Source organism: Lipotes vexillifer, unplaced genomic scaffold (genome assembly GCF_000442215.2).
Source record: "Lipotes vexillifer unplaced genomic scaffold, Lipotes_vexillifer_v1.1 scaffold21, whole genome shotgun sequence".
NCBI lineage: Eukaryota > Metazoa > Chordata > Mammalia > Artiodactyla > Lipotidae > Lipotes > Lipotes vexillifer.
The window spans coordinates 3469941-3484052 of record NW_006774065.1 but is presented as its reverse complement, the minus strand read 5'-3'; the positions used below and the strand labels follow the sequence as shown (position 1 = coordinate 3484052).

The 14112-nt window shown below is 41.5% G+C and overlaps 1 protein-coding gene across 1 annotated transcript in view; it reads left to right on the top strand.

Moving 5' to 3' along the window:
- Window positions 1–14112, top strand: part of P2RX7 (purinergic receptor P2X 7) — a 53173-nt gene that overhangs the window by 33906 nt on the left and 5155 nt on the right. The window contains exons 8-11 of the mRNA XM_007448719.1: window positions 3112–3248; window positions 10906–10996; window positions 12273–12338; window positions 12426–12575. Coding sequence (XP_007448781.1) covers window positions 3112–3248; window positions 10906–10996; window positions 12273–12338; window positions 12426–12575 — 444 coding nt within the window. The remainder of the gene's footprint in view (window positions 1–3111; window positions 3249–10905; window positions 10997–12272; window positions 12339–12425; window positions 12576–14112) is intronic.

Below are 14112 nucleotides of genomic sequence, written 5' to 3'. Positions count from 1 at the left end.
CCCGCTTTGAAGCCAGCAGTACAGCATCTTGCTTCAGTGGTCACATTGATTTCTTATTCTGTGTCAAATCTTGCTCTGCCTCCCTCTTATAAAGACCAGTGTGTCTTCACAGGGCCCACCCAGATAATCCAGGATAATTTCCTCATCTCAAGATCCTTACTTAATCACATCTGCAGTCTCCTTTGCCATTTAAGGTAACATATTCAGAGGTCCAGGGATTAGGACCTAGGATTAGGAATATTTTGGGGGACCATTACTCAGACTACCACACTTGGATTAGTCAGAATTCTTCTAGTTGCAAGTTATAGAAATCCAACTCAAATGATGTAAGCAAAAAATAAATTAAAAAGTAATTTGGGGGCAAATAATAGAAACCAAACTCAAGTGGATTAAGCAAAAAAGGAACCATATTAACTTGTGTAAAAAGACCAATGAAAAATGAACATTCTAGTATACCCAAGGCATCTTCCTACCTTGGGAGTTTTCTCTTGCTGTTCCCCTCTGCCTGGAACAGTCTGTCCCAGACATAGCATTAGCTGCCTCCTACACCTACTTCCAATATTTACTCAAATATAAGCTCAGTGAAGCTTTCCCTTACCGCTACATTTAAAGCGACAATTCCCACCTCTATCCCAGCATGCCCTATGGCCCTTTCCATGTTTATTTTTATCCCTGGCACCTAGCATTATCTGACATACTATATATTTTACATACCCATTTGTCTGTTGTCTATTTTCCCTGACTAGAATGTAAGTTCCATGATGGTAGGGACATTTAGCTTTTTTTTGGGGGGGGGGGTTCATTTTTGTGTAATGTTCAGCCCATAATGGACACTCAATAAATATTTGTTGATTGAATGAAGAGTATGATAGATTTAGGCATAGCTGCCTCCAGGAACTCAAATGATGTCTTTAGGAATCTGACTCCTTTCATCTCTTGATTGTTGCCTTAATGATGATGTCATTCTCAGGCATATTCTCCACATGTCAAAGCAAAGCCACCAAAGCTCTAGGACTGTGCTATCCAATATGGTAGCCACAAGTCACATGAAGTGACTTAAACTTAATTAAAATTAAATAAAATTAAAATTTTATTTCCTTGGTCATACCAGCCTCATTTCAAGCGTTCAATAACCACTGGCTATTGTACTATACAGCATGAATATAGAATATATCCATCATCGCAGAAAATCCTATTAGACAATGCTGCTTTAGACTTTCACACTCTATAGCTAGTGGTACCAGCTAGTAGAGGACTTCTTTTCCTATGGTTCTGGCAAAATGTCTCAGGAAGAGCTCTGATTGGTCTACCTTGGGCCACATATCTATCCTGAATCAATCACCAGGTCCAGAAGGGAGCACTGTCCTAATTGGCCAGGCTTGAGTCATGTGCCCACTCCTGGGGCTTGGAGAGGCCATAGCCCCATTCAAACCACTGAGAGTTGGGAAAGGTGTTTCCCCAAGGAAATTCCAGGTAGTTTTCCCAGAAGAAGACAAATTGGATGCCAAGTGACAAAGGCATTAGATATTCACTGTAATATGTAAAGTACTTGGCTTAGTGCCTGACAAAAAAATGGCAGTTGTGATTATTCTGTATTATTTCCCCTTTCTCCAAGTCAGAGCCTCCTTGCCACTCATTTCTGTATCCTCAGTATCTAGCATACTGTCTTGAAATGCCTAATTTCATTGATTCAAAGACATACCTTTTCACTTTTAATAGTTTCAAAATCAGGAAGTGCTTTCAGTTGATGGAGTCTCACAGTTTAATTGACAGCATTTTTTTCTTAGAGGAACATTAAAAAAAAAAAACCTATGTGTCTTACAAGCAATGGTGTCTAAGATTCAGTGAAATATGATAGTCAGTACTCAAAAAAATGTTTGTAGAAAGAAAGAAGTACCAAGTATAGGTAAGAGATTAACAGATTCTTTAGAAGTTTAGAGAAGAGAAAGGTCACCATGAATTGAGGGGCACAGGGGTGGCTGAGTGGGTGGGGAAGGATGTTTGCTGGGTCTTGAAGGATGAGGAGGATTTAGCTAGAGAGGTGAGTGGGAGAAACATTTCATTGGGAGAAAAGGTCAAGAGCCAAGATTTAAAAATTCAAAGCAGACCGAGCAACTCCACTCCTAAGTATGTACCCATGAAAAATGACAACATATGTTCACACAAAAACTTGTACATAAATGTTCACAGCAGCATTATTTATAATAGCCAAAAGGTGGAAGCAACCCAAGCGTCCATCAAAGGATGAATGGATAAACAAAATGTAGTATGCTCAATCAATGGAATATTCTTCCACCACAGTAAGGAATGAAGTGCTGACACATGTTACAACATGGATGGACTTTAAAAGCATCATGCTAAGTGAAAGAAGCCAGACATAAAAGATCATATATTATATGATTTCATTCATATGAAAGTTCAGAATAAGGAACTCTATAGAGACAAAAAGTAGATTAGTGGTTGCTTAGTGCTTGAGAGAGGAGTGGTAACTAAAGTTTACTTGTTTTCTTTTGGAGGTAATGAAAATGTTGTAAAATTGATTGTGGTGGCAGTTGCACATATACGTGAATATACTAAAAACTGTTAAATGCACATGTTATGTGGGCGAACTGTATGTGAACTGTATCTCAATAAAGCTGTTTTTTAAAAAAAAGAAATGAAAATGCAAAGTGTGTTTAGGGAAAAACATAGAGATTTTGGAATAAGAGCTTTCTCCAGGGGTGTATTGGGAGATAAGCAGAGAAGATGTGATGGAACACGATGAATTCCAGTCTAACAAGTTTCAGCTTAAACTTTAATAGGGGGTGGACATTACAGGTGTCTGATTACAGGAGTGGTTTGTTGAAAGTTATATTTTAGGAAAATAAATTTAACGGTGGCGTGTTCCAGGTGGGAGGAGGAGCAGGGAGATGCGTTTGTAGCTGCCACAGTACTAGTTGTATGAGTTAGACAGGGCTGCACCTATGGCTCTGAAATTTTTAATGAGCATTTTTTTTTCCCCTCAAAAGCCAACTTTTCCTTCAGTGGTGATCACTATGCAGGGAGATGTCTGATGGCTGCATAACCCATGTCCAGCGGGACTTAGAGATTGTCTCTCGTTGTCTTCCCCAGGGAGGAATCATGGGCATTGAGATCTACTGGGACTGCAACCTAGACAGGTGGTTCCACCACTGCCGTCCAAAATACAGTTTCCGTCGCCTTGACGACAAGACTGCCAAGGAGTCCTTGTACCCTGGCTACAACTTCAGGTAACAGTGCTCCAGGTCAGACTTGCCCAGTGACTGGCCACCCTTGGATCCCCAGGGACCTTCTGGGCCTGGCTGAATTGTATCCCCAGCAGCCAGCAAGACTAGTTATGGTTCCCAAGGCAACAAGAGGAATGTGAAAGACTTCCTCTAAGAGCTAGGCAGTGACTGAATTTTTGTATGAATTATTAAAGAATTGCACACTCTTTGTAAGATAAAAACAAAACTTGGGAAACAGAGAAAAGCATAGAGAAGAGGATAAAAATCACCCATAATTCCTCTATCCTGAGATAATTGAAGATAACCCTCTGGTAAATGTTCCTTCATCTAACCAATTGTTTTGTGAGGCTTATATGAGATCATATCACATTTATAGTTTGGTATTCTGGCAGGGGGTTTCATATGCCAGGTCACTCAAAATTCTTTGTGACCATCACATTAATTATCATCGTATTCCATTGTGAGTGTAATGATAACGTTAGCTACAACTTAGGGAGGGTATTCTATATACCAGGCATTTATATCACCATCACTAAACCTCACAACCACCCTTGAAGGTAGATATTAGTGTCCTGGGGAAAGCTGAGAAAGGTGAAATGATCTCCCCTAGACCCACAGCTAATAGTAGAAGCTCCATAATCCTAACCTAGATCACTAAGACCTTAAAACACACCCTTTCTCTTCCATCTCATAATTTTCTCACCATTCCACCATTATTGGATATTTGGGGTATTTCTGATTTTTCTTTATAAACAACTCTGTAGTGTACATCTCTGTACATATATCTTTGTTTGAATCCCAGATTATTTCCTTAGGATAAATTTCTAGAAGCAGAATTATTGGATCAAAGGTTATGAGCATTTTACCATATGCTTTCAGGTTTTAAAAATACTATATGGCTATATTTTTCATTTCTCGGATTTATATTCAGTTCTTTTTCAAAGCCACCTATTACTGTTTCAGTGAGATCCATTCTTAGTTTATGGATCCTACTCCTTTTGTCCAATCTACTGTATAACCCCTTTCACACTGAACTGTAGCAACTTGGATGGTATTTCTCTTTGTGGGGCTTTGGAATATTTGTTGGTAGACTTTGGCAGAAATGATCTTGTGCAAAGTTTTGCGTGTGCCATGGGATATGGAGACATTCCTCTGGGGTGATAATTTAATTTTGTAGTTGTTCCTGCCAGGACTGTATGGCATCTATCAATTACAAACCAGTTTTTAGTTTAATTTCTTGGTGCTGGATGTCTTCACTCCACTAGAAGTATCCCATCCCTGCTTCCTTGCTAAGTAGGGCATCTGCAGCCTCAGCTCCTTCCCCAAGAAGTATGTTAAGACTCTAGCTGCTCAGGTACAAATCTGATCTGGTTCTCCTAGGGTTCACGTGGCTTTAGTCCCCACTTACCACTCATCTCTAGCACCTGCCCTTCCTTGTTTTGAGCTCAATAATATATTGATGTGACTTTAAAAAATACGTTATCTTGCACTTCTTTGTGTAAGTGCAGTGGGGTGGGAGGTGGTGGTGGAGGTGGTGAGGCAGCCTGCCATCTTGATTGGAAATCCTTTTGGTGAGAACATTTTTTTTAAATAAATTTATTTATTTTTGGCTGCGTTGGGTCTTCGTTGTGGTGCGCGGACTTTTCATTGTTGTGGCTTCTCTTATTGCGGAGCACGGCCTCTAGGCACGTGGGCTTCAGGAGTTGTGGCTCACGGGCTCTAGGGCGCAGGCTCGGTAGCTGTGGCGCACGGGTTTAGTTGCTTCGTGGCATGTGGGATCTTCCTGGACCTAGGGCTCGAACCATGTCCCCTGCATTGGCAGGCGGATTCTTAACCACTGTGCCACCAGGGAAGCCCAGTAAGAACATCTTAAAGACTCCTGATACCTTGGGTAACATTGCTTCCTCATTGCAGTTTTGTCTAATTTTTAAGGTTCTTTGTAGTACATCGCCTATGCTTCTAGCTTCTGGACTTCAACCCTATGAATTCACTAGAATTCTGGTTCATTTTCACTCTTGAGCTGGCTAGTGCTGGTTTTGTGCTGATCTATTCTTGTTTTGATGCTCTGCACAGTTCAGTCCTCTGCTCCTGACTTTTTCCCATTGGTGATCTTGTGCCCCTAACTTAGTTTCCACGTTACCTCCTATGTCTGGATAATTTTTCAGCCTGTCCCTACAACATTGGGCCAGCAGTAATTTGGTCTCTCAGTTTGAGGCTTATAACACAGTCTCCATGACCTTTCATTTCCTGTGGGAGCCAGGCAGGGTTCTGTGACTGTGGTTATGGCTGGTCATTTTGTGCTCTGGTTCCAGACACAAAGCAGGCTTTTGCTGTTTCCTTTTCAGAGAGAGTTGCTGAGTATATCCCTCGGTTATACAATTTGTTTAAGAAGCTGGTAGGATGTTGATATTGGCATTCTTAATTCATTAAATATATGTTGAAGAAAAAAATATTTGTTGCCCCAATGGGTATACATTGGTAAACAAAATAGACAAGTTACTGCTTAGCATATATCCTAATAGGACATGACTATACATATAAGACAAAAATATAATAAAAAACTCCAAGTCAACATCATTAGTCACCAGGGAAATGCAAATTTAAACCACAATGAAATATAATGACATGCCCACCAGAATGACTAAAATTAAAAACACTGGAGGGCTTCCCTGGTGGCGCAGTGGTTGAGAGTCTGCCTGCCGATGCAGGGGACACGGGTTCATGCCCTGGTCCGGGAGGATTCCCACATGCCTCGGAGCAGCTGGGCCCGTGGGCCATGGCCGCTGGGCCTGCGCATCCGGAGCCTGTGCTCCGCGATGGGAGAGGGCACAACAGTGAGAGGCCCGCGTACCGCAAAAAAAAAAAAAACACTGGAAATTCCAAAAGTTGGCAAGGAGGAGGAAAAACTGGAATTCTCCTATTTTCCTGGTGGGAGTGTAAAATGGTACAACCACATTAGAGAATTGTTGGGAAGTTTCTTATAAAGGTAACATCTATCCTCTAAACCAGAAATCCCACTCTTAGGTATTTACCCAAGAGAAAGGAAACATATCTCCACAAAAAGATTTGCACATGAATGTTGACAGCATCCTTACTCATAATAGGCAAAACCCAGAAAGAACCCAAATGTGCAATAACAGGTGAATGGAGAAATAAATTGTGATATATTTATATAATAAAACACTACTTAACATAAATAAAAAATGGAAGAAATTACTGATACACACATCAACATAGATGAATCCCACAGATGTTACGTTGAGTGAAAGAAGCCTGACCTGAACGAGTACATGCTATGATGCCATTTATAAGAAGTACAAGAACAGGCAAACTTATCTGTGATGATAGAAGATAGAACAATGGCTGCTGGGCTGGGGTTTGGGGGTAGGAAGGAGAAGTAGGAACCAATTGGAAGGGAGCGTAAGAGTTTTCTGGGGTAATGGAATGTTCTAGATATTGGTAGGGATCTAGGTTACATAGAGTATTCATTTGTCAAAACTCATTGAATTGAACCCTTAGGACTTGTGCATTTTATTATTATATGTTAGTTATACCTCAATAGAACAAACAAATCCAACAAAACCGTTTCAGATGATGATAAATACTTCAAAGAAAATCAAACAAGATCGTGTGATGGGGGTGTGGGGAAATGCAACCAGAAAAGGCCTCTCCAAGCACAGGATAGGACCCCCATAGGCTTCATGCACTTTCCTGAGGACTGAGCTTTCCTAGTTAAGAAGAGAAACTACACACATAGGAGTCCATGTTAGGGAATCAACTTGCAAACATATTAGCTTCTCTGAACACTTTTAGTACTAATGGTCTGGACCAGTGGTTCTCAAAGTGCGGGTCCCCATATCAGCATCATGTGGTATCCTGTTAGAAATGCAAATTCTCAGGCTCTACCACAGACCTACTGAATCAGACACTCTGGGTATTGTCTTCATAAGCCTTCCAGGTTATTCTAATGCAAACTTAAGTTTGAGAATCACTAATCTAGACCCTCGATACTCAAATGTGATCCTGGAACCAGCAACATGGGCCTCACCTGGGAGCTTGTTATGATGTACAATCTCAGCCCCCACTCTCAATTTACTGAGTCAAAATCTGCATCTTAAGATTCCCAGGAGATTCATGTGCACATTAAAATCTGAGAAGCACTGGTCTAGACTAATTTTCTAGCATCCCAAACATACTTCCTTCTTAGATGATTCATCTGACTATATTTTCTTTCTACAACCAGGTTGCTAGCTGCCTGGGAGAATGAATAAAATAAAGTGTCTACTTAATCTGAGCATGCAAGTACAGGCCAAAGTACATGTGCACGTGCAAACACACACACACACACATTCACTGCTTCCTAACCCTTCTGCTAGCACTCTTATTGAGTTCTGGAGGGGTCCACTTAAGCAAATGGCTCTATTTATATTTTACTTAAAGCAGCATCATTAACTGGCAAGCAGGCTTCAAATTTTGTTTTTGTTTTTGTTTTTGGCCTGCACAATGTTCTGAAAGTTGAGACATTCTACATAAAATATGGACTTCCTACTTTTTCTGAAAATTAAACTATTTGAAAAAAATCAACCCATTTGACAACACTGGCTTCATATTCCACAGGGAGCACTCAGCTAGAGCTGAGTATCAGTGGTTCCCTTTAGAAAGGCCATGTGGCTCTTGGTTTGCCAAGGTCCTCACCACTCCTTATTGCCTCTTACCTGGCTGCATCACTCATTTCTGTTATCTGGCCCCTATAGGCGTTTGAGTTTGAGACCCTTGGCTAAAGGCTGGCTGAGATCAAGACGTAAGAGGATTTTGCCTTCTCCGGGTCAGTGGAATTTCATCCAGGGCCCTGAAACCAGCTCCTAGTTTAGGTAATGTTTTGATCACTCGCAGCTGCTCTACTGAATAGGTTTGTGGCCATTAGCAAAAGAGAGGCCTGGATCAGTGGTCCCCGACTGCCCTCACAGGCTGTTTTTACAGCAATCAGCAGACGCATGCAGGGCAATGTACCAATCAGATGTTAGCAAATGTTCTTCAAGTCACTGAGCTAAGCCTAAGAACATTAGCTCCTGGAGAGATCTGAGCTTTCTGAAGAACTGGTTGTGATGTTAATATTCTTTTAGAACAAAGTTTTAGAGCATTGGTTCTCTGGAATAAGCACCAGAAGAAATCTTTATCCAAAAATAAAATGTCAAGATCTGACGGGTAACTGAACAAGTTATTGTCAAATAGCTACACAAAAGGGAAGGAAGTTAGAGGCTATATGAGGTTTATGAGAAAATATAACTTTCTAAAACATAGGAAGTTGAAGGAATTGATCACGTTGCAGAATTTTGTCCTTTACCAAAAGATCCTTTTTCAATTATTCAGTTTATTTACAAGATGTGTAAAGCAGGGAAGACCTACACAGAATAGAATGCCTGATGTGCTTCTCTGTTTCTCAGAATGGGTGTATGTGTGTATTCATTTCCTATGGCCACTATAACAAATTACCACAAACTTGATGGCTTTAAACAACAGAAATTTATCTCTCACAGTTCTGGAGGCCAGAAGTCCAAAATCAAGGTGTCAGCAGGGACATACTCCCTCTAAAGTCTCTAAGGGAGGATCTTTCCTTGCCTCTTCTAGCTTCTGATGGCTCTAGGTGGTCCTTAACTTGTGGCTGCATCCCTCCAGTATCTGCCTCCGTCTCTACATGGCATTCTCCTCTGTGTTTCTGTTTCAACTCTCCCTTTCCTTTTTCTTATAAGGATACAGCCATTGGATTTAAGACCCACCCTAAATCCAGGATGATCTCATCTTGAGATCCTTAACTCATTTACATCTGCAAAGATCCTATTTCCAAATAAGGTCACATTCACAGGTGCAGGGGTTAGGCACTTGGACTTATCTTTTTGGGGGGCCATTATTCAACCCACTACAGAGTGTAAAAACATCCTTGCCCAGGGCCTGGTGTTCTGAGTGTGGCCCACTGATCAACTGCATCAGAACCACCTGGTACCTTTCCTGGAAATACAGATTCCTAGAAACACCTCACACCTTTTGAAACCACCCTTTGGGGGTGAGGCCCAGGAATCTGCCTTTTGAACACACTTCCCAAGTGATTCTTGCCCTCAGTTTGAGACCCACTGTACAAAGACCCTGAAAGTAGAAATTCAAGTATTTACTATACAATGTTAACCTTCCAGCAAAACAGCTTGCATAGAGAGATAATGCAACCCTGGGGCATGGAGTGGTGATGCATGCTTGCTTTGTATTTTAAAAAACAAATCAATTAATAGAGCGGAAGAAAGTACTGTCATGGAATGAGAACCATCAGATGCAAAGAAACTGAAACCCCTTTGGCCAGAAACAGGCACTGAAGTGCCTGAGAATATCTAACTGATCTCAAAGTCAGATCGTGAGTTTAAAAAGAATAAGAATTTCAGATGTTCCATACTATATTTTGGCAGAGCATCCGTTTTCTGTTTTCTTCTCTTCCCACACCTGTAAATAGATTATGAATTAATAACTCAAAGAAAATATATGTCCTTACCTAAAAACAACCACCAAAAGTCGTTAAGAGGGAGGGTCAGATTTAAAAGTTTTGTGAGGCATGTGGCTTAAGCCTCCCTAATTATTCATGAAAAACAAAACATGACACTTTCCCTGACTGTAGCACTGATGAGGGCTGCATATTTTGGGTGACTGTGATTTGTGCCCAGGTCTTAATTTATAAAGGTGACTGAGTGGTAACACAGAGAAGTCAATGCCCTTGAAAGAAGAATTTCCTGAGAGGTGCGGTACACCAGGTCACACAGGGCCACAGGGGGAAGCACCAGGTTTGGTCAGGTGTTGGCAGGAGAAAGGGGAAAGCACAGCCCAGAGCCTTTATTGTGTTTTCTGTGGGAAAGGCAAGGCAGGGCAGGGGAAACAGCTTAGGATTGGCTAGTTTGAGTAATGTTGGTGGGCTCTGGGCTACAGGGGTGGTCTCTGGTTGTCTGGTACCTGGCCCTGAGCAAGTTAGGGCAGGGGAAATGTTGGCTGGGTGTGTGAAAGTTAGATACAGGAGGTGGCTGGAGATATGGACTCAGGATTTGTCAGAGGGTTTGTAACATGATTTTCACATACTCGCAAAAGCTGGATGGCAGGGGGCATGTAAACAACATTGTCTGCTAGTTTGGCCCTGGTGATAATGGATGCCAAACAGACAAATACAGAATCTTAAGAAAACACAGTTAGAGCAGACTGCTGAAGGGCACCTGTTCCCAATCCATTCATTAGTATCTAAGATTCACCCTCCCCCTCTTTGTTCTAGAAGCTAAACTTTTCCCTCTTAGAGAATGATCAGAGTGCTTGAAGTTATTTTTTTTAATTTCTCTTGTTGTTAACCCTGTATTGGTTAAAAATTGTTCATTTTAATCTTAAACTAAAACACAGACTTTCCATCATCCTGTGATGCTGGAAGTAGAGAAGGTGACGTGGGGAAGTGGTGCCTTGGTTCAAGGTGAAGAGAGAGAGAATTTCATGGGTTTGGATTGTGTTCTTTCCTTTGCCAACCAGAGCAGAGCTAGAAGACGGACAAAGAAGACTAGATCGGCTACTGTTTCGGTTTTTCTTTTGATAAAATACCAGCACTTCCAGAGAGATCTTATAAATATGTATCCTTTTCCTCCTACAGATATGCCAAGTACTATAAGGAAAATAATACCGAAAAGCGGACCCTGATAAAAGCCTTTGGGATCCGTTTTGACATCCTGGTTTTTGGCACCGTAAGTCTCTTCTCGTTTTCAGCCACTGGCATCTCCGTTCCTATGACTGTGTCTTAATTATTGCTGTAGTGTCTCAAAGGGTGAATGTTTTGGTCATAGTCGTTAGCTGGCACTGTGCATCTTGCATGTGGGATCAGAGAGGGGGAAGAAATGTTCTTGTTCATGGACAAATCATCTAATGGGTACAAGAGTGGGCTTGGGGAAAAAACCTAATACTCAATTTTCAATATACTCTGATGCTTAAAAAAGAGAGAGAAAGAAATCCCTCTGCAAAATACTTTGTAAGGAATCCAATTCACATGGGCTTAGGAAAAAAGAAGTCTTTTTTTTTTTTAGTTCACATAACTGAAAAATCCAGAGGCAATTTTCAGGCTTCGGGTATCATGAATCCAGATGTCTTAACAACATCACCAGGAACCTGCCTCCCTCCATCTCTTACTTTGTTCTCCTCTGTTTTGGTGTCATTCACAGCGGGTCATCTCTATGCAGTGGTGTCAGCAGCTACTTATACCTTAGCAATTTAGCAACCTCAGTGAAAAGAGAACATCTCAGCAAAAGTCTCAGCAGATGCCACTGGCTTTGACTGGCCCAATATGGGCCAGATGCTCACTGCTGAACTGTGACCAGGGTCACTCGCAATGGCTGGTCTTACACCAGCCCTGAACCAGCCCCTTCCCCGCAAACTACATGGACTGAGTATGGACACAGACAGTTCTCCAAAGGAAAACGGGCATGCTATCTCCAGAAGGAGGGGATGCTAAGTATGCAAAAATCAACAGATGCCCACATACCTTGTCTGACAACGTATTATTTATGTAACATGGTGATAAGCAGCACAAGAATCGATGAGATATAGTGAGAGGATACAAAGACACTGAGAATAAAAACCACAGGGACATCTATGGGAAGAGTTTGTGCAGACATTCCTTCCCTCTGTTTCCAAAGTAATCTCAAATCACTTTTAGGGAAAGCTCTTTTGAAACCCTCACCTTGAATGGAAAAATACCTTTCAATGGTTCTCCTCTTAATGTGTGAGTTCCAGTGCTTATTTGTTTAAAACATCCATGTTTTCAAGCACATCCTGAAAGGCAGAAGCTGGAGGAATGGGATTCATATTTTCAGTCACCTTAATCTTTGTTGCCGTGAACACTTTGGATGAATCTGTCAAATTCACGGCACTAGACTCCCTCCTCTGCTGGAACTTACAATTACATGTTAGAGCAAAAGAGCATTGCTCTGAATTTCAACCGGGTAACCTTTTGTACTCTGTTTCCAGGGAGGAAAATTTGACATTATCCAGCTGATCGTGTACATCGGTTCAAACCTCTCTTACTTTGGTTTGGTAAGGGATTCTCTTTCTCACATTTTATGAAAATGATTTGGCAAAAGGAAGTTTCACTGACATGGTGCTTGTCTGGGTTTTTCCCAGGCCACTGTGTTCATTGACTTTCTCATCAACACTTACTCAAATAAATGCTGTCGATCCCGTATTTATCCCTGTTGCAAGTGCTGTGAACCCTGTGCAGTCAATGAATACTACTACAGGAAGAAGTGTGAATCCATTGTGGAGCCAAAGCAGGTAAGGCTTGCTGTGTCTATGAGATGTTAAAACACCTGTATGGCCCATTGGACCACGGAGAAGTTTGCAAAAATAAGGCCAAGGGCTTCCCTGGTGGCGCAGTGGTTGAGAGTCCGCCTGCCGATGCAGGGGACGCGGGTTCGTGCCCCGGTCTAGGAAGATCCCACATGCCGCGGAGCGGCTGGGCCCGTGAGCCATGGCCGCTGAGCCTGTGCATCAGGAGCCCGTGCTCCGCAGCGGGAGAGGCTACAACAGTGAGAGGCCCGCATACCACAAATAAATAAATAAATAAATAAATAAAAAATAAGACCAAAATCATAGGTGTAATCAATCCCATGGTGGATAATTCTCTGGACTCTACCCCAATCCACCATCTCTCAGATGAATCCTTTAGTTTTAGTGAATAGACACAAAAATGGAGAAGCAAGATATAGGGAAAACAAATTTTTATGTTCCAGGATTTGTCAGTTTTGTCAGATTTATTAAATTGGTTGTGTAAAAAAGTATAATGACTTTGGAGAACAATTTATAAATCTAGTAACATTTAAATGGGACATACTTTACAGCCTGGCACTTCCACTTCTCTATACCTGCCTTAGAGAAACACTCACATGGGTACCAACGTAGTACACATGTACCAGATGTCCATCACAGTGCTGTCTGTGACAGTGAAGGGGAGCATCTGCCCAAATGTCCAATAGGTGAATGGTGAAATAAACTATGATAAATCCATAGTAAGGAAGGCCTGGTACCAGTTTTTTAAAATGAGGTAGATTATAATAAAAGCAAACGTTTACATAGCATTTCCAGTGCTACGTATACATTAACTCACTGAATCTTCACACAACCCTACAGGTAGGTTTATGGGATTATGATTATTAGCAGAACTCTACATAGGTACTACTATTATCTCTTTCTATAGATGAGGAAATTGAGGCACAGGAAGGTTAAATAATTTGCCCAAAGTCATACAGTTAGTAAGTGGCAGAGCTGAAATTCCAACTCAGGCAGGCTGGTTTCAGAATCCATGTTTATAACCACTATGTTATAGGTACTGGCATAAGCAAATATCCAAGACATTTGTTGACTGGAAAAAAGCAAACTATGGAACAATATATATGGTATGATATGTAGGTTAAAAAGCAACAATACACATAAACTAATTGTTTTTTCTACATGTATATTATATATGCCCATTTATATATACACACATATAGATTCTGTATATTTTCTACATGTATTATACACACACACATATAAATGTGTGTGGGGAGGTAATATACATATAAAAAAAGGTACTGGACACTCATAAAAGTGATAACAGTGGGGGCTTCCCCGGTGGCGCAGTGGTTGAGAGTCCGCCTGCTGACGCAGCGGACACGGGTTCGTGCCCCGGTCCGGGAAGATCCCACACGCCGCGGAGCAGCTGGGCCCGTGAGCCATGAGCCTGCGTGTCCCGAGCCCGTGCTCCGCAACGGGAGAGGCCACAACAGTGAGAGGCCCGCGGACCGCAAAAAATAAAAAAAAAAATAAAATA